Source organism: Monodelphis domestica, chromosome 5, assembly GCF_027887165.1.
Source record: "Monodelphis domestica isolate mMonDom1 chromosome 5, mMonDom1.pri, whole genome shotgun sequence".
NCBI classification, from domain to species: Eukaryota; Metazoa; Chordata; class Mammalia; order Didelphimorphia; family Didelphidae; genus Monodelphis; species Monodelphis domestica.
This window is the reverse complement of record NC_077231.1, coordinates 251,988,387-252,010,267: the sequence shown is the minus strand read 5'-3', so window position 1 is coordinate 252,010,267 and position 21,881 is coordinate 251,988,387. Positions and strand designations below refer to the sequence as shown.

The 21,881-nt window shown below is 36.7% G+C and overlaps 1 protein-coding gene and 1 long non-coding RNA gene across 9 annotated transcripts in view; one reads left to right on the top strand and one right to left on the bottom strand.

Moving 5' to 3' along the window:
- NRP1 (neuropilin 1) overlaps positions 1-21,881 on the bottom strand; it is a 183,511-nt gene that overhangs the window by 50,240 nt on the left and 111,390 nt on the right. For all 8 annotated transcript variants that reach the window (XM_056800037.1, XM_007504762.3, XM_007504764.3 and 5 more), the window contains 2 exons: positions 3,628-3,783; positions 474-618 (listed from right to left, as the gene is read on the bottom strand). In XM_056800037.1, coding sequence (XP_056656015.1) covers positions 474-618; positions 3,628-3,783 — 301 coding nt within the window. The remainder of the gene's footprint in view (positions 1-473; positions 619-3,627; positions 3,784-21,881) is intronic.
- On the top strand, positions 612-15,921 carry LOC130454629 (uncharacterized). Its single transcript, XR_008912400.1, has 3 exons — positions 612-1,716; positions 2,324-2,373; positions 13,281-15,921. It is a non-coding gene; the product is annotated as an uncharacterized LOC130454629 (long non-coding RNA).

Here is a 21,881-nt window from a genome sequence, read left to right as displayed (position 1 = left end):
AATAAATTTTAAAACATTATTCATTATTCACTAGATGGAGATATGTTAATTTGTTGATTTTTTTTTTGAAATCAACTATGAAATGCTACCCATTTTCATGTTTGGAAACTAAGTTTAATCTCTTAAAAATCTCTGGCTTAATAGACTTTGCAAAGTTAAAGCCTATGGTCACAGTAGTAGAGTTGGAAGGGACCTGAAAAATCATTTAACCCAATTCTCTTGTTTTTCAGGTGAAGAAACTGAGGTCCAGAGAAATGAATGACTTAGACAAAAGTCTTCTAAGTGGTAGTAAAAGTGACCACAAAATATGATCTTCAGAAGAAACAATTTAAATAAACATGATATGATGATACCTATAGATTAAAATCTAACAACTGTATAAGACATAAATATAAAATAAACATAAGCTTCCTTTCTTCCCCAAATCCAAATTTCTCCAAATAGAAAATAATATTGCTAATATTTGAACTTACCTGTTATCTTGCAGCCATATACCTCAAATCTCATTGAGATACCAGTTTCCCAAGTTACTGGTTTGATTCGGATAAAACGTGTTATAAAGGGCTTGGGGAAAACCCCATACACAACATCTGTGGGGTTGGTGTTCCCTTGGAAAATCTATATAAAGAAAGAGAAGGACTCATTAAGTACGGCATGCCTATAAAAATATTTTTTGGAAAATCATTTACAAGGAGTGAGGCAGCTTCAATAACTTGCCAAGTCTTTCCTGCTAAAGCTCAGAAATAATCCGTGTCTAACATAGTATATTATGTTAATCATCTATGGGTCTGGAGGAAGCAGAGACTAGAGAAAGACAAGCATTGTTGCAAGAATAACTTTTGGTAAAGGATATATATTATTATCTATAAATAGTGAAACCATTTACTTTACCAGAAATGCCTTCAAAATGCTACAGGAATTCTCCATGAGAATTCACATTATTCCATTTTCCCAGAGATACAAACAAGAGAAGCTTCCCTTCTGTCACTAATCATAGGTAAAGGCATCATGCTGTTTGGAATTCAGTAGAGGTCCTAGCCTCATTTATTGCACTGAGGTAAACAGGCAACATAATGCTTTGGAGAGAGTGATAAACTTGAGTCATGGGACCAATATATATTATGCTTTATATTACAAGAAGTTCCAAATGAATATATGACCTAAATATTAGAGATCATTTCACAAAGCAATCAGAGGAGAATGGAAGGAAGTATCTTAAACAACTAGGCTAGGTGGAAAATTCTTAGCTAAATAATAAATTCTTAACTAGAGAGGTAGATAAAGGATAGAACAGACAAATTTGATTGCAAAAATTGAAAAGCCTTTAAATAAACAAAATCAATACAACTGAAATAAGAAGAGAAGCAGCTAATTGGGACAATTTTCATAGAAAATATTTCTGATAATCTCTGATATTTAAGGTAAATATGAAATTGATACAGATATATAAGAACAAAAATCTTTCTTAATATACGGTGGTTCAAAGTATATAAAGAGGACATCTTCAAAAGAAGAAATGCTAGCTATCAGTAAGTATATGAAAATAATTCTCTAAATTATTGATAAGAGAAAGACAAAACTTTCATTTTCATTTCACCCTCACAGAGTGGCAAAGATGACAAAAGATGACCAAAAAGTTGAAAAGATGCTGAAGAAATTTTGGAGGATTAGTGGAAATGCAGTACACCCAGAAAGCCAACTCTATTTTATTTTAGGGTAGGAAGACATTCAGTGAGGAATTGGAAGGTGGGAAGCAAATGAACATTATTAGATTCTTACTATGTTCTAGGTACTCTAGTAAGCTCTGGGGATATAAATACAAATCAAAAGATGATTAAAAAAAAGACATCTTGAGACAAATTTATGGATGTAATTGTGTTTTAAAGACAAAGACTGAGCTCAGTTTTACATGGTGTATTTTCCCCATTTGCTATCTCTTTTTGTTTTATGTTGAATTAACTTTTAAAAAGTGCTTTCTAAACTAAGAGCATGTTATTTAATCAAGAGGCTCTGAATGGTTTTCTTTCCTTATTGCTCAAGTTGATCCCTTGATCCCTTGCTCATTGTGGGTGGATTTTCTCACACCAGAATAATTGTTTCTTTCCTCTTTTCCTCACTGATTATATGGAAAGGGCTGTGTGTTCCCTTGGCTTGAAAAGATGTATGACCCACAAGCTGTGATTGCATAAGAGCTATTTCCAGGCTTGCTTTTTGCATAGAATCTCTCCAAGAATAAATTTGTTATTGATACTTCAGGAGGGGTATAATAAGAAAAAGCTTTTTTCCTGCCACATGTTGAGAAACCTTTCCTCTTCCATTCCAGATGTGAAGAATGCTTCGCCCACTGGAGTTTGGAAGAGAAATAGAGTCAAGGTAACCATTTTTGGCAACTAGATGGGAGTAGAAGACAAAAGTTTTAGAATACAAATCAGGAAGGTCTGAGTTCAAATCCTTCTCTAGACACTATCTATGTGACTTGGCAAATTAATTTTGGTATGCCTCAGTTTCCTTAACTATAAAAGAGGTGAAATGATGCCTTTTATGGCATAAGATTGTTTTGATGATCAAATGAGATAACATATAAAGTGCTTAGTAAACCTTAAAGCACTAAATAAATTCTAGCTCTTATTATTTTTATGCCCACTCCTTACATATTCATGATTTCACAATACCTGGATCTGAGTTTCTGTATTTCTCTTCTCCTGGTGATTTATTCTGCCCCCAAGGACAAGCTCTTAATTCTTGGCAATCGATAAGTATGAGTTCCCAGAAATCTTTGGATTAGTAAATCAAGGCAAGCATAATTTCAAGTAAGCTGTTTACCCCAGAACATTTCCCAAGTCCAAATGAATTAGTGCATAGAGCCCAAGAGACCTAGCAAGATCCTGCCTCCATGGTTGGAAGCACTAAAGGGACAGCATGTAAATTCTGCATGGACTGGATGAATGACCCTCGTTTCTCATAAGAAGCAGTCACAAACTATAAATTGGCTTGCAGAATCTACTGGCTAGATAAAAAGTTTTCTTAAAAGTTGCTCAGTTATGGAGAAGGGAGAGAGAAATCATGAAAAGGAATGAAACAAGGACAGCTAGGTGACTTAGTAGATAGAGGACCAGGACTAGAGATGGGAGGTCCAGAGCTTAAATGTGACTGTAGATGTTTCCTAGCAAATCACTTAACCCCAATTGCCTAACCCTTACCATTCTTCTGCTTTAGAACCTATACTTAGTATGAATTCTAAGACAGTAGGTAAGTGTTTAAAAAAAAAAGGAATGAAAGAAAATGGGAAATAATATGCTCCTTGAGGTTCCAAGAAAACATTATTTCTCTCATATATAATCATGTCTCTGTGGGATATTTAAAGTGACTCAAATTTTATATTTAATCTAACTAGCATTGACTTTTCTTGGAAGACAATAATTTCCACTTTTTTCCACTGAAATTAGAAAAAATAAGACATGTTGGTCTGGTATAAATTTCTAACTTTACTTTTTATTTTGAATTAATAAAAAGAATAAAGCAGGTCTAAGGAAAAAAAAAGAAACTAGATGCATATTGACTGCTCTTTTAAACAAAACAAAATAAAACAAAAACCAAATCAGTTAAAGGGATGGGAGCCAAACTTACAGTTGGTTTGTTCCCTTCTTTTATGGTAATCCAGTCTTCGCCATTGGAACTAATATCCACTCTGTAAGTCTTGACGTAGTATTCCTTTTTGGTTTCTTTTGAAATCGCCCCCTGTGTCCCTATGGCAGAGACAAAGCGGAGCAAGCCTAGGTCCACCTGTGGCAGAAAGAAAGAATAGGCTGTGTCAGTTTCTCTGAGTCCGAGGTTTAATCCTATGTCACAAGATTGTAAGTTCCATGAGGCCAGGGTGTCCTCACTAAACACCCAGCCTCCTAAACATTCCTGTGCATTCACAGAATCATAGGTTTCAAGCTAGAAGAGAGGGAGTAACTGTAAAGTACTTAGCACAGTGCCTGGCATATACTAAGAATATATAATGCTATTTATTATTTTTACTCAGCTAGTCCAACTCCCTCATTTTATAAGACCCAGAGATGTTAAGAAACCTGATGAAAGTATATAGTTTAGTAAGTGACACTCAGAAGTCATTCATTAAATTTTTTAAATTGTTTAATTACTGAATCTACAAGCAGTTATTAAGCAACAACTGTATGGTAGGTAAAATACAAAGGAAAAGCAAAGTAGTTCCTGCCATCCAGAAGCTTAAATTTCTGGGAGACATGTAAGCATGTAGATTTGTGTAAAATAGAAACAAAACGGATTCATGTTGATGGGGTTGAGGGTACAATGGTGCTATTTGTCATTAGAGAAAATTTGTTCTAGTTAAAATTCCAACTTCCCTAGGAAGTCTTTCCTGATCCCCTTAATTCTAGCGCCTTCTGAAATTTATCTTGTTTATATATATTTATTTGCATGTTGACTCCCATTCAACTATGAGCTCCTTAAAAGGTGGGACTGTCTTGTGCTATTCTTTAGTAGTGCCTGGCACATAAGAGGTGGTTAATAAATTTTTTCCCACTGACTGCAGATAACAATACCTGCCCTACTAGAAGAATAAGAGATCTCTCAATTTTTCTTTTTAAAACATCTCTTATAATACATGTATAAACTATATCATATTGCTTGCCCTCTCAGGGAGGGAAAAGAGGAGGGAATGAGAGAGAGAATTTGGATCACAAAATGTCAGAAAACAATTATTAAAAATTGTCTCCACATGTAATCAGGAAAAATCGAATATTACTAGAGAAAAAAAAACAAAAAACAAAAAAGAAAAAAGAAACCTCTGTTCTTTCATTTCTGAATGATTCTCAAAAAGACAGCAGCTGGACAAAGGCAGGTGATTCTGGGCAGAGATGAGAACAGAAGCCTCTGCTCCATTCTACAAATAAGAATACATGATTTCTGGTGCACAAGGGAGAATGGAGATGAATACCGTATAAATATATTATGAATGCCGTGCAAATATAATTACGTTTTCTGAGCATCTCAAAGTATATTTCAGACATCACTTTATTATAATTCATTTTACAAATGAGAAAACTAAAAGAGAGTGGCTAAGTGCCTTGCCCTAGGTCATCAACTGGCCATTGGTTTGGTCTGGAATGGAATGGAGGCTTTATCTGACCCAATTTCCTTCTCAGTCACAAGGCAGCATTTTGCTTCCCCTCAAAAATAGGGTGCCAGATAAAGAAATAGCAGCGATTTGGGAGGGATGATGAAGTAGGGGTGTAGACTGTGCTTGGGGTGGAGGAGGTGGGGAATAAAGAGAAATCAAAGCTTTTGGTGCTTCCTTCCATTTCCTCCATCTTTTTCTCTTAAATCTTATATAAATTGCCAACTATGAGCTGCCATGCTGGTGAGCTTCAGACAAAGAGGCTTCTTTTAGTAGGCGGTCTTGTCTTTTTTTTCTAGGGACACATTTCCCACCTGAATTTTGGGATCAGGCACCAGAGGAGCTCTAAGATCTCTCTATGGTCTTCCATTAATGGAATTCATAACAGTAGTAACTAAATGGTGATTTTGCTTTGATGGCCTGATCATTGGGAATAATAGCTGACACTTATGTTGGGCTTCAAGGTTTGCAAAGCATCTCATTTGATCCTTATAACCATATTTTGAGGTTGGCAATAGAGCTGGTATCTCATTCCACAGGAGAGGAAACTCCAGATTCCAGAAGTTCAATGACTTGTTTAGAAGTTCAATGACACAGCTAGTTAAGTGTCAGAGGCAGAATTAAAATCTGGGGTGCCCCCCCAATCTCTAAGCTCACCTCTCTCTCTACCACTCTAGATAGCTGGCTTTTAAAAAAAATGATTATTTCATGTAGAACTTGACTCTTTCCTCTGTCTCCACTGGACTGTGGAAAGGACTTTAGATTGAGTCAGGGAATACAAGCCCTTTGTATCAGCAGATTTGCCCCTAACTGAATGAATCATTTAGCATTTCTGGTTGCTTCCTCATCTGCAAGTGAAGGAACTGAACTAGATGATTTCTAAGGTCCTTTAGAATTCTAATGTTCAGTATAACCTTTGAAGAGTGAAGATGATATTTCAGTTAAATATCATCACAGATTTTGATTTTAAAATTCTGTTTCTAGATGTAAGAAATAGGAATATTCATATCTATCATTTATGGAGCACTTTAAAGTTTGCAAATTTTTTTTATCTTTTTTTATCCTCATAGCTACCCTAGGAAGTGGGTGCTATTATTATCTCCATTTTACAGTCAAGGAAACTGAGGCAGAGAGAGGTTAGGAGATTTGTCTAAGGTCATAAAAATTAGTCAATGTCTGCATTACAATTTGAACTCAGGTCTTTATGACCTCAGGTCTAGAGCTCTAGTTATCATTCCATCTAGTCAATCTTTGAATAAACCAATCAGTGGATAATTACAAATAAGAGAGAAGTTCAAGTTTTTTTTAAAGTAATAAATTTGCTTTTATGTTTAAAATGCTTTTCACTTATTTCTATGCTCAATCGTTTGCAGAAACTTTAAAGAAATGAAATCCAGATTTCTGGTAAATGTTTTTCAAAGGGCATGAAACCTTAATTAAATATCAAAATCAGTTACAATTTATAGAACATTACAACAATACATTTACCATTGAGAAAAATTAGAATGCCATTTTCTTTTGGAAGAGACCTTCCTTCTGAATCTTAATCTAGTTGTGATAGCATAACATCCCAATTCACAGGTCTGACTTCAGTTAACCCCTCCAGTTCCTATGTATGGGCCAAGGGAACCTTAACTTGTGACCCATGTACTTGGTATTAAAAATATTTTGCTAACTATCCTTCCATGCACTTGATTTCTTTTGCAGCCCTCCCTATTTTATAGATTTAAAATGATTATTTTGAGGTGGGCTCCATAGGCATCACTAGATTGCCAAAGGGGTTTTTGACTCAAATAAAGGTTCAGAATCCTTGCTAATGGCCATGAATATTGGAAATATTCCCATTTTATGCAATGCCAGCCAATGAAGAATGACTGAGGTCTCCAAGCTCTACCTTTTTCCTGTAGGTCCTTGAAGTAGTTAAAACAACCAGAAGTTAATCTGTTATTCAGGGCAGACTGACTTCTATTTCAATATCGGTGTCACATACAAGTCGTTTTGAAGTTATACAGTACAAGAATTTCCCCTCACTGAGAAAGGATGGATCTCACTTTCAATGACACACTATCTTTTATCTCACTCTAATGATTTTAAAGGTGTAAAACCTCTGCTTCCTATTGCTCCAGCTTCAGGAGAAAAAAGAGAGCAACTTTAGTACACAACTTATCTCTTAGTAGGCTAACAACAGTAAATTTTAGAGTCTGGACTGAGCAAAGGAAAAGGAAAGGAAAGAAAAATTTAGTTATTTACTACAGCAAATAACATACAATAATTAATTCAGTAAATATTTATTAAGAGCCAAGCTTAATTATTTATTTCATTTTCCTTTTAATTTCATTGCTACTGTGCTCAGTAAAGAATGACAGCCTTAAAGAATGATTAGGGAGGAACCCTGAACTTTGGACCAACAATTTGCTAGTAACTAGAGTACCACCAGCCTTCCAACTGCATGGTATGGCAAGATTTCTAAGCAGCCACTTGGAGTTCTTTCTAGGCATTCCATTACTGGTTTATTAATTCTCTAAAGTAGGGAGAAGAGACAGTAAACTTTCATTTTCATACATGTTGTATCATTGCTGTCTATTTGGGAAAAACCCTCCTGATTTATGGATTTATGGCTGAGTTGTTTTTTTTTTTTATTTTTAAACCCTTACCTTCTGTCTTGGAGTCAATACTGTGTATTGGCTCCAAGGTAGAAGAGTGGTAAGGGCTAGGCAATGGGGGTCAAGTGACTTGCCCAGGGTCACACAGCTGGGAAGTGGCTGAGGCCAGATTTGAACCTAGGACCTCCCGTCTCTAGGGCTGGCTCTCAATCTACTGAGCTACCCAGCTGCCCCCTATGGCTGAATTTTTTATAAAATATAAATTCTTATTGTTATAATGTGCACTATTGATATCATCACTTAAGTTTCTCTCCGTATCTATCCTTCCTCCCCATTTCAGACAGTCATCCCATGAAACAAAGAATATTTTTAAAAGAAAAAAAAAGGAGAAAAAATGAACAAAAACAATAAAATGGAAAAAATCTGGCAATATATGCATTGCTTCACACGGGTAGATTTGCCACTTCTGTATTGAGGTGGAAGGTTGTTTCTTTAAATATCTCTTCACTGGGGCCAGGTTTCTTTGTAATTCTTATGTATGAATAACAGTGCCCCTAGCCATTCTTACAGCTCTGATTCTTATTTACTAATAATAGATTTATAAGAACTTTAAAGTTTTCGAGGCACTTTAGCTATGCTATCTGATTTATTTTATTATTTAAGCATCCAAAAACCTAGTCAGGTGTGGCATCCTGGAGGGGAGGTGGCTTTGGAAGCTGTGGCAAAGGTTACTGAACTGTAAGGGCTTGAGATCTAGGTTGGATCTTTAGTTTTGAGGACGAACGCTACTACTTTTAGACAAGGTTGCTAGCAGAAGATTGGCTAGTATATGAAAAAAATTTTTTAAAAAGAACTTCATGCAGGTTGTCTGCTTAGATGTATGGAAGGGTTATATTCCAGTTAAGGAATACTTGCATAGCTCAAACTACCAATCTTTTTTTTTTTTTTTTAATATATTTTATTTGATCATTTCCAAGCATTATTCGTTAAAGACATAGATCATTTTCTTTTCCTCCCCCCAACCCCCCTTAGCCGACGCGTAAGTCCACTGGGCATTAGATGTTTTCTTGATTTGAACCCCTTACTTTGTTGATAGTATTTGCATTAGAGTGTTCATTTAGAGTCTATCCTCTGTCATGTCCCCTCAACCTCTGTATTCAGGCAGTTGTTTTTCCTCAGTGTTTCCACTCCCATAGTTTATCCCAATCTTTTGAAATATTGAAAAAAGTGTGGTGATAAGTACCATAAAGAGCATATTTTTTTCACCATTGTGATATTAGTTAATAGATCTCTAAATACTTATCTCATCTGGCTATCTTTATGCCACAATGAGCAGCTGTTAAAGAAATCAGTTTGGTTCAAGCCATTGACCAATCAATAACTTAACAATAGATCTATGCCAAAGGGATCTGGTTGCCTGTATTAAAGAGGGCTTCACATGGATTCTTATTCTCATGGCACTCAAATCCTAAAAGAGATCATTGGCACATTGTGTGGGATAGATAACAGCTGGAAAGGGTAAAGGGATAGTCCAGGAAAGTTTTAAAAACTGTCCTAAACTCATGCTTCCTTTCAAACAATGACTGAAATTAAGCAACAGGTCTTATCTAAATCCAATCAGTCTTTCTTTAGTTACAGTTTCCTCCTTCTAAAGGAATATTATCATTTTACAGTTGCTTTATTTTTAATTTTTAAAAGTGGTGGTGATTTCAAATTTGAGTTTGATGTACTTCTGGTTTGGATTAAGGCTTATAGTGAGGGGATGTGGTGATGAGAGGCAGGACATGAAGAACTGAACATCAAATGCATTCACTAAAATTATTGGATGTTTCACTCTTATGTGTGTAACAAACATAAACATCTGGTACTTATCTGATGGTATGTAAGCTATTTTTTCTGAAGTTTATCAAACTCCTATTGAGTTCTGGTGGCTACTCGGGGAGGAGAGGAAGCTCATGATGGACATTGCTGACCAGACAAGGTGCATGGTTCCCAATACCAGTATTGAATAGCTCTTTGGAAGAAGGCGTTTTTTATTCTTGTCAGTTTCCTTTCTTCGATGTAATCAACAGTAACCGAATAGCCCTTCGTGGACAGTATAGGAAAAATGAGGAAATCCCAAGCATCTCATTTTGGGTGTGGGTGAAACATTGTCCTATTAAAAGAAAACAGCTGTTCTTGCTTACTTTATCAGGCTACTTGTAGCAATTCCAAGGAAGGCACTGAGCTTTAGAATTACCACTGGCTGTCTGAACCACTGACTTGCTTTTTGTTGTAAGATGCCTTTTCATATACAGTAAAAGTGTACTTTATCGCTATGGCATTGTCTTAGTAATGACAGGAAACGCATTCCCAAGATAAAGAGAAACAAGGAGAGACACACACATTTTACTTTGGAATCACTTCAGGACAAAGAAACACATTTAGCATTGTAGAGTAAATCATAGAGCAAATCTTTGCAAACTGCTGGTTAAACACCAGCATGCAGCCCGCCAGCCGTGAAATGAATATCATTGCTTCCTATAATAATACATAACTAGCTATTGGTCATGTCAGAATGGAGAAAGCCTTATTTCCAAAATGAAAATCTGTCTTGCTCAATAAAATACTGTCCATCGAGCTTGCATTGGCAAGGGAGTAGTTCCCAGTTTTTAACACCCCTGCTGCAGATCTATCCAACAAGCCTGAGAAAATAAAGGACAAAGAGCTGGGGGCTGATTTAAAACAGGAAGATAGTTTGTGCATGAGTGTGTGTGTGTGTAGACTTTGTTTTAGAGTATCTCTTATGACTCAAAGGACTGCTTAATTCATCACTTGACACCATAGCCCAAAGTAAATATTTTTAGGCAATTGTCTCATTTCCTTAGGTAAGCCACATGTTTTCTGATAAAGACTTAACCTTTGAGAATTTTTGCTATTCTGGGATTTCATACCCTAATTCACAGCATCTGAGCTTTGTGTGTTTTCTTGAGCACCATCTACTTTTAACACTGTGTTGGACCATGACTCCCACCAAATAATCTAGTGCCCATTAATTCACTTTCTCTTTAAATACTCCACCAACCCATTATCATGTTGCTCTGTTGAACTATTTAGTCTTTTATTTTTTAAACCCTTACCTTCTGTCTTAGAATCAATATTAAGTACCTGTTCCTAGGCAGAAGAATGGCAAGGGCTAGGCAATTGAGTTAAAGTGACTTGCCCAGGGTCACACAGCTAGGAAGTGTCTGTGGCCAGATTTGAACGGTGGACCTCCTATCTCCAGACAGGAATCTCTATCCACTGAGCCATCTAGCTTCCCCTGATGAGCGATTTATTCTTAACTTTGTTGCTAGGAAGGTTCTTCTGATTTCCTTGGCAAATAATAATTAACTCTGGAAGCCGTTTCCATCTATACCTCATGTCCATCATGGGAATAAGGGATTTTGGCAGCTGTCCAGAAGTGAATGTATTATAATTATTGCAACCATGCATAGGTTTTGTTTTGTTTTAAATTATATTATCACTAAGAGAAGGAAAAGTCTACAAATGTTTGGGGTTTACTGTTGAAAAACAAAATGGTGCATTGGGCAGAATATAAATGATGGGATAGTAGATAGACTATCAGACTTGGAATCAGAAAGAACTGAGTTCAAATCCTGTCTCACATATTCACTAGTTATATGTTTCTGGTAAATCAAATATCCTTTCTATATGCCCCATCTATAAAATAATGAGGTTTGACTCAATGGTCTCTAAGGTCCCTTTCTGTCCCTCATAAAGGATCCTCAACATGTCTTTTAAAAGTCTGGGTCATTGAAAAATAAAATCACCAAACAAGAAAAATACAGTGTCAAAATCTCATTGGGTATCTTATGACCTTAGTTCCCTGGACTGGACACTTTGTCCCAGTTGGATAAATGCAAACCTTTGCCGGGATGGAATAAATCATTGACTGTAAGAAAGTCTTGGCTAATACTAAGCCAATCCCAAGTGACTAGGCAGATGGATTTTCCTACGGAGACGGCTGGAATGATAATTTTGAATAATATTTGGGCACAAATATGAGAGCATGGATTCATGGGGGATAGGAGCCTTGTTGCCTTTCACTGTGCTAAACTCAAAAAAGAGAAAAAGAGCAAGGAAAACAAAGTCCCCCAAAGAAGAGCCCCTGTCTTTCTGACAGATAAAGAAGATAATGCTTGTGTGGGATGGGCTACATCTGGATTCACAGCACATTCTCTCACTCTTATGGTAATTTTTCTTGCATAAATCAGAAGCGACTAATTAAAAAAGAAATATTTAATTCTGACATGTTCTTTGAACTGGTGTTCCATCTGGTTCTGTTTGAATAGTAAAATCTGCTGTAGTTGTTAAAATTGGCAAGCAGTACACTGGCAAAAAGAAACAAAAGGGACTCAGGGCAGCAGGTTAATACACTAGCATTTCAACTTGAGACATTTCCAGAATTCAGCTACCCAAATCACTCCAATATGGAAGCTATAAAGATCAAATGTGAAAGAAAAGAATGCTGTTACTGGGGTGGAGACCCCAGTACCACTGGTCCCCATTAGTTCAGTGTGATATTTATAGCCGTAAGCTTTGAAAGGACTTTGGTTTGAAGGCAGTGTATTGGGGACAGCAACACCCTCAAATATGCTCAATGTACTTCATGAAATGCATTAAAAGTAAATACAATACTGAAAAGAGTTTTCAAATATTCAATTCACTCTTCTACCTGAAGGAGTTCCGTCCACCCCACTCCCTTCCACATTTCTGGGAAGAATATAATTACATTCAGAAAAAAATCAGACAAATACTCTATTCTAATTCATCTCTTATTTAATAAACCCATAAAACCTGAACACCAAGATACAATAAATTCTGATAACAAAATGGGAGAAAATGTAATGGTATTGGGGTTTCTATGGACTCTAGGATTCAAGTAATCAGCAGTGGAGGCAATTTGAAACCTCTGTGCAGCATTGAACAGAAAGACTGATTAAATCCCTGTGCTTTAGAAAAGATTGTTTTACATCTTCAAGAAGTATAACTACTCATAAAATATTTTCCCCCTTAACATGAAATCCTTTGCTTCAGTACTATATTAACTTGCAGATGGCTATACCTAGGGCATAAATAATAGTCTGGTCAAAAAGGGAATATTTCAATAGTCCTTTTTCTGACTAAGATACTGAGAAGCCCTCACTGAGCAATAAATGATTCAGGAACTTAATACTTTTAATTAACATTTTTTGAATACTTATTTGTAATTTACATTTAATTTTAAACCTGAGCTTCATCCTCTCATCTGGAAAGAGGACAAGTATTCTGAACAGACCCAGTATAACCCCTGCAAGCTTGATTAAGAATTTGTTTAACTGAAAAACTCTAGAGCAGCAATTACCAAACTGGTGTGTCTCTAAGAGAAGAAAATAATTATACTACATTAAAAAAATTTTTTTTAACAAGCTTCAAATACATATAAATGTGAAGCAAGCTTTCAAAGTCTCCAGTCAAATGCTTTATGTGAAAGTCCTGGCTTGTTTTCTTCCTAGATAATGGCTTCATCCTATTACTCTGGGTCCAGTCCTAACAAGAGCCTCCTTTTATGCATAACCCCCATTAAAGGCAAAGAGAGTTCTGCACTCAGAACTAAAGGGGAAAACAACACACCAAGAGTGGCCAATTATAGGTAAGTAGGCCTTGTAAACATCACAGGGACATATGGTACAGACACAGCTGCTTACTGAGATATGGTTTTAAGCATCCAGGCAAGCAGAGCCAGCCGGATACCCGAAAGCAGATTGTACATGAATGCGAGTCTTTGGCTCCCCTTACCTGGCTTTGTCAAAGCAAAGGAAGTAGCAACAAGTAAGAGAAAGGATCATTCCTTCATTCAAGAGCTATCTATTGAGTGTCTACTCTTTGCAAGGTATTATGAGGAAGATAATAGGATTAAATAAACCATGCTCTTGCTCAGAATGACCTTGCAGGTTATCAAGGAAGGATGGCTTTGGCATCTGGGATCTGGCTGTGCAACTTACTACCAAAGGGCCATATTGGATGAATCACTTGACCTCCCTAGGGCTCAGTTTCTCAGATGTAAAAAGAGGTACTTGGACAAGATGATCTTTTATGTCCCTTCAAGTTTGTAATCTATGATCCTGTAACCTGATTGACTGAAAAATGGGCAAAGGAGAAGAAATAATCAAAGAGGACTCCATGGTGATTTGGAAAAAAATGGAAACAGTGTTAGGGAAGAGAGGAGAAGCCCATTTGGAGGTGGCAGATGATTGGTTTTGGACGAGGTGGGTTTGTGGTGCCAGTGGGACATGCTGCTAAGACTTTCTGGAGATAAAGATTTAGGAACTATATAATTATAGGGAAGGGTTGAAGTCAAGTTAGTTGATGAGCTTGTTAGTTGATGAGCTTGCCAAGGGAGAGATATAGGAGAGAAGGAAGAAGGTGGAGCCTTGGAAAAAATGGCTACATCTCAAGGGCTATTTTCTCTCAAGTCTTCCATATTGTACCTTGCTAATCACACATTGCTTTTTATTCTGCTTTTGATCTGGTTTACATAAATCGTTACAACATCTTTCAGTTATATAATTCCCGAGAGGCAGTGAAGTTCAGTAGATAAGAAAACTGGCCCTACAGCCTGGAAGATCTCAGTTAAAGTTCCTCCTCTGACCCTTAGCAAGGCACTTGACCTCAGTGTCCCAGAAAACTTTCTTAGAATAAGTTATTGTAAGTACCACGTTGCCTTGGTAGAAAGAGAATTCTCATGTGGGAAGCTGATAGACCAGTGAAATCACAGGTCCAAGTCCTAACTTTATCCTGGTAAGAACAAAAAATGTCTACATTTTTCAGATGAAAGAAATCTAGGCACAGAGAGTTAATAATTGGCCAGGACTTTCCCAACCTTTGTTTCTTCATCAGTAAAATGGTAATAATGCCTGCTGTACCTATCTTTTAGTTCTTGCAAGTTGAGATAATGGATGTGCAAGGGCTTTGCAAAGTATGAAGTACTATTCAAATGGAAAACATTCTAATGTGACCTCTAACTTGGCTAAGTCATTTGGGTAATTTTGACTAGAGTTAGTTCTGCCTGAGTAACTCAGATTGTGGCTATTATGAAGTTCTGACTTTACTAGCATATAATGGAACTTCCCTCCAGCCCTCTCTGCCGCCCCCCAACCCTCCCACCTCCCAGTTCTATCCAACTGTACAACATTGAACAAGGGATGAAAACTCCTTTGGCAATCATCATGTACCCTCGAGCAAGGGATCTGATTATTCTTATCTTGGCATTTGTAACTGCAAATACTATAATTGGTCATAAAATTTCCAAACCTTTTAAAAATCCACTACTTGACTCTAGAGTCTCTAGTTGTAATGTTTCACTGGCTAGCATCATGCTGTGCGAAGAAGCATTGCTTTTTATTTGTGTCTTAATTGACCCACCATTAACTTCACAAATGCATCCTCCCCCTAAACTTGTCCCAATAGATAGCATATAAAAAGAACCCATTGGTTTTTACCATACTCATCATAATTTTAATGCTTTACTCAAATTCCCGTTAGCAATTCCTTTCCTAGTTTGTTTTTTCTTCTTTTCAAAAGTGGAATTTATCAGGCTATCGATTTATGATCATTTCTGTTCTCCCAGACTTTCCTCCATGTTCATTTCATTTTTCTTGAGGGACTTGAGAGAAAATAATCATTCCAATAATAAAGGGTGTTTTTTTTTTCCTTCTAAGACTCTTACCTTCTGTCTTAGGATCAATACTGTGTGTGGTTCCAAACTAGAAGAATGGCAAGGATTAGGAAAGGGGAGTTAAATGACTTGCCCAGAGTCACACAGCCAGAAGTGTCTGAGGATCAATTTGAATTCAGTACCTCCTATGTCTAAATCCACTGAGTCATCTAGCTGCCTTACCCCAACCAGTAAAAGTTTGATAGCTAACACTATTCCTTACACTGGGAGCATAAGATGTGTGTATTCAGGAGGTGTGGAGAGTGTTTAAAGGGAGGGCAAATCATGGACTAAGAAAGAATTTAAAGGTGTTGAGTTCTAATCCCCATTCTGTGCTGGTGTTCCCAGATGCAGACAGAGGCAAATATACCTTCTTCAAAGTCCACTGGGGATTTAAAGTACTAAAAAAAAAAGTCTAAGGAAAAAAGTTAAATAATAAAGCACAGACTATCTTCTTTCATTTTTAAAAGCCTGTTTCTGGCCATTGCACAAAAAAGTTTCAACTGATCTGTTGGCAAGACTCCCAAATAATTGAAGGTAAACAAATATTTGTGCTCAAACAGCCTCTGTCTTTCCCAGTACACACAAAATGGTTTATTTATTATGAGTTTCACAGTAGGTCACGCCTGTAACTTTCCCCCCCTCCTTCCTACAAGCTTGGTTTCAAAAACAAACACGAGGATGGATTTATGGAAACTAAAGACTTGCAGATGGGGCAACGGTCTCAATCAGACATTTGGCCTGTGAACTTTGACAACATCCTTTTATACCCATTTTCCATGTACTGCTTCCACCCCCTAATTCGAGGTTGGCTTTCCATTGTTAATGAGGGTTTTACTTCCCGACTGAAGACCCATATGTATAGATGAGTATATTGCTAGAAAGCACATTTCCTGGGTACTAAAGATTACTTAGACTTAAATCTGCCACTACACCTGGGATCACAATGGATCCAGCCCTGGAGACCCCAAAGAAGAGAAAGAACAGACTACCTAGGTACAGCTGGTTGCCAGAAATTATATATAAACAGCCAGTCTCTGAAGAGATGCCAATTGTTCTTGAGAACAGATGAAACGAGCCTCCTCTTTTAATGTTTGGTCTATTAGATTTTCCCTCATGGAAGCTTTGTTTACTATTCAGCCGAAAAGTTTACACTCATTCCTTTTGAAGATTATGCTTAAAGAATTAAAAGTGTGCATGCACGCGTGCACATACACACGCAGGCACACACACTCTGAAATCATGTTATTTCAAAGAACCACTCCTTAATAATATCATTTGGACTTGAGGACACATCTTGAAATTTTGCAGGTGGGGGAGAGGAAGCAATGCCTCAACTGTGGTTGGGGGAAGATAGTGGCATTCTAGAATTCATTGGGATAACTCACATCACTACTGTGCTTAGCAGTTTCTATAGTCCTTTCCCCAGGACAACCTTCTCAGATAGGTAGATAGTGCTGCTGTTATTACCCTAAAGGTTGGACCATGCCACTCTTTTGCTCAATAAACTCTGATGACTCCCTATTTCTTCTAGCATCAATCAGAAAATCAACAAGCATCAAGAGAGATAGAGGTAAAGTGGTCAGACAGGTCAGAAGATAATGCAGGAGAGCAACATCACAGAAACCCACAAGGAAGAGATAGTCAAGGTGATTAATAGTGTCAAAGATGGCAGATATGTCCTGATCTTCCCAAGTATTACTAACTTCCCTTCCCAATAAGCTTGTATTTAACTACTTTGCATTGACTGTGTTTCATCTCATTCTATTTACTCTGCATATATTACATATGCACTTCTTGTCTCTCTCAGAATGTAAGCTCTTAGTTGTGTAATGATTGCTATGTTCTTTTTAGTTGTATTCCCAGTTCCTAGTACAGCGTCTCCTGGCATAAAATAGGTACTCAACTGATTGACTGCTTATTGCTTTACATTCTAGATTCAAACCTGGGGGAAAATAGGGCTTCTGCTCCTCATCCATTCACAGTATTACCATCCATCCAGTCTCCTAGATCACAATCTCAGGACCATCTTCAACTTTTCCCCTTTCCTCATCCCTACATCTAATCACTTTCCAAGCGCTGCTGATTCTACCTCCACAATATTTCTCACATCCTTCCCCTTTGTAATCATATGGCTACCACCCTTAGTTAGGTCCTTATCACCCCTTACTTCTTAATTTGTCTTTTCCCTTCCTATCTCTCCTCTTCAATCTATCTCGTGTATGGCTGCCAAAATCATCTTCCTAAAGCAAAGATCAGAACAAAGATCTGCTCAAGAATTGCCAGTGGTTCTGTATAATTGAAACTCTGTTACCCTAAAAAAGAACTACAAGACTGTCTGCCCTTTGATCCAGCCATAGCACTGCTGGTTTGTACCCCAAAGAGATAATAAGGAAAAAGACTTGTACAAGAATATTCATAGCTGCACTCTTTGTGGTGGCCAAAAATTGGAAAATGAGGGGATGCCCTTCAATTGGGGAATGGCTGAACAAATTGTGGTATATGTTGGTGATGGAATACTATTGTGCAAAAAGGAATAATAAAGTGGAGGAATTCCATGGGGACTGGAACAACCTCCAGGAAGTGATGCAGAGTGAAAGGAGCAGAACCAGGAAAACATTGTACACGGAGACTGATACATTGTGGTACAATAGAAGGTAATGGACTTCTCCATTAGTGGCAATGCAATGATCCTGAACAATCTGCAGGGATCTAAAAAACACTATCCATAAGCAGAAGATAAACTGTGGGAATAAAAGCACTGATGAAAAGTAACTGCTTGACTACAGGGGTTAAGGGGACATGACTGAGGAGAGACTCTAAATGAACACTCTAATGCAAATACCAACAACATGGAAATGGGTTTGAATCTAGAACACATGTGATACCCAGTGGAATTGCGTGTGGGCTATGGGAGAGGTGGGGGGGGGAAGAAAAGAAAATGATCTTTGTTTCCAATGAATAATGTTTGGAAATGACCAAATAAAAATAAAAATAAAAATAAAAAATAAAACATTAAAAAAAAAGAACTACATTTCCCAGGAGCCCACTGACTCCCTGTTGTAATGTACTTCCTATAGACAGGGGATATTAGGCAAGAACATGGAAGGTCCCAAGGCTTTACTTCCTTTCCTGAGCTTGGTGGTGGTAAGGCAGGCTTTTGAACTGACTGATCAGCCATAGGCATGTGATCTTTATTTTGTATCCCTTTTATTCCTTTATTTTTAATGATCATTAATAAATCTCCTAAAATATAACATCTTATATGTGAGATTTAATTTTAATTTTTACAGTTCCCAGTGATTTCTAGGCTAAAATACAAGGACCAACTTGGTATTTACATACCTTCAAAATTTGGTTCAATCTTACCTTGCTAAACTGATTATACATTAGTTCTCTTCATGCACTTCAGATTTTGGCCAAGCCTGTCTTTTTGCTGTTCCCAAAACTTGCTGTTCTGCTGCCTTCTACTCCTGCCTCTGCCCTTGCAAGCCCCTTCTCCTGTTGATGAGTACAGACCAGAACTTTTATTTTGAGGAGGGTCCCAGATTAACTACCTTTTATTCTTTGGCCTTTGTCACCATGTCTCCCATTGACATTCCAACTTCTTCTTCCCTCTCTTCTCCCTGCCTCACTTCTTACCCCAGCTTTTCACTTCTCTTTAATGTTCATGTGTTTCATCTTCTCCTATAGAATGCAAGCTCCTTGAGGGCAGTACTGTCTTTTCTTTTTACTTGTATTTGTAAGGTCATTATTTAACCCAGGCCTGGTACCTAGTAAACACTCAATAAATAATACTTGTCAACATTCCTTTTTCTATCCATTAGAATCTTTAGATCCTTTAAAAAATTTTAATTTGAAGATTCTCTTTATTTGCTTTTATAAGAAGTGCTATCTAATCTTCCTTTTTGTTATTACTTTTTCCTCAAATTAAATTGTATCTACTTATATGTTTTTATGATATGTCCTTTAATAGAATGCAAACTCTTTTGAGGTTAGAGGATTTCCTCTCTCTCCCTCTTCTTCTTCTTCTTCTTTTTTTTTTTGGTTCAATTTTCAACTTCTCTAGCACAGTGCCCTACAAAAAATAAGCAATTTGTAAATATCTGTTGAATTGAGTTGAAATAAAATGACCAAAAGAGCCAATACTTAATGATGGATCTAATAAACTGAATCAAAATATGTCTTAGCTAGTTATGATAAAAAGATTTTAATTAAGATGCAGTTGAAGGGATACTTATGAATATTCCATATCCAGATATTATTGAGAAATGCATTTTAATGCTGATAAGCTAGTCAATATTTAGGTAGACCCTCCTGCAAAATATTATAATTTATAGGAACTCACTTTTAGTGTAAAAACTGTTAATCAATGCCAAAATTCAGGAAATATTTGAAACAAAAAGAGGCATGCATTCCTTTACTTTTTATATCATCTCTTGATTCTTAATAACCCAATAAATTGTGGAGGAGGGGAAGTCTGAAGAAAATGCCTTCGATATTTGCTTTTCTAGAAGAAAATTCATTTATTATCTCTTCATTGATCCTAGTTTAGTGGAAATAACATTATAAATGAACAAATGCACGTATGGATTTTTCTCCCCAGGGCAAATGATTTTTCAAAGGAAAGAGTCTTATATTCCAGGTGCTCAAATTAACCAAATTCTAGCAAGCTAGCCCCAATTATCTGAAATATTGGGAACCACTGGACATAATACTAAGGATACGTTCTGTGTTTGTGGGCATGCACAGGCATGCATATGTATCTGTATATGTATGTGGAAGGTCAGGGATGGTGGCGATGTATTTTGCTGGGTGAATACAACAATCAGTGACTTCATTAGCTGGAAATTTGATTGGTCCAGAATTGCTCTTTCATGCACTTCATTTATTTATTCGGGTTATAGATACTTTCATTTCAGTTTTTCATGTCACCCTCACTGATGCTCCTATATATATATGTGTGTGTGTGTGTGTGTGTGTGTGTGTGTGTGTGTGTGTATTTATATATATGTATATATATTTGACTCAAGGAAATAATTTTGCTTCAAAGCTCCCCCCTTCTTTACACTCTTTTCATTCTCCCATTTCCAGCATTTACCTCTCTAAGCTTTATGTTTCATTTTAGTGTTGTACACAATATTCTCTTCTTGCAAGTCTTAGTCTGGGTCTGACCCATTCTTTCTATTGATAAGGGGTTTTGCCTTCTTCAGTATGGACTCAGTGCCAATATACCAAAAATTACAGAAGAGAAAAGCCAATCTACACGACCTTCCACACATCTGGATCTGAAATAAGGCTTTTTACAGTGTTTTGTTTGCTAGTATGATCTACAAAATGACCCAACCTGAGGATTTAAGCTGATGTCTTTAAGGAAGAAAAAAAAAAGAATAGATGATTGCTGCTGTTTTTAGGTAAGCATAGCTAATCAATGTACTGACCAATAAACATCTCTTAAGCTCCTGCTATAGTAAGGGCCAAGCACTGGGCTGCTGGGCACTGAGGACACAGAGACATGAATAAATGGAAAAAGCCCTGAAAAAGCTCTTTTTTTAATATAATATTTTATTTCTCCCCCAACTACATGCATTAACAATTTTTAAGGGAACTTCCCTTTTAATGTAGGAAAACACTATGGATGGGGCTTGGGAGTCAGGAAAACCTCAATGTGGTCCTTGAGTTTAACTTTGAAGGAAATGAATAATCCTAATTTCTTAATGGTAAGTCTATGGTTCAGATTATAGGATGAAAGGGTCTAAGTTCTAGAGCTGGAAAAGACCTGAAGCTCATTTTATAAATTAGTGACTCTCACAAAGTCACAAAGGTCATCAGCAGCACAGACAAATTTGAAGCCAAGCTCTAATTCTAAAATTGAAAAATGAAAAGAGGATTAAAAAAAAAAATTAGGGTTTCATATTATCTCACCCTGGACTGATATGATTCCTAACAAACTAACTGGAAGAAAAGCATGAAGAAAGGTTCAGTACAGAGAGGAAGGTAAAACTTGAGGGGTAAAGCTTGATATGGCAGAGGGAGCAGGGAGCAATCTGTTCACAAAATAAAATTGTAGTCTTATGTGATTCAATAGAAATACCAAGTGTGTCTTAATTAATCCGAATTAAAAATATAATTTTCGACATCTCGAAGCCCATAATACGAAATGATAAAATATAGGTATTTCTAAAGAGTCTTGTGAGTTAGAAGGTCTGTGAGAAACTCTCAGACAGTAGGAATTAAGACTTACTAAAAGGCTTATTAAAATGATAGGTTCCCATAATGTATTGAGAAGTTAAATGAAAGAGAACTGAAAGAAGGAATTCTCTTCCACTAACTATGTTTTTTTTTTGTTTGTGTGTTTTTACTCTTAAATGGGGTCAATGAGAGGAGTATTCTATGACAA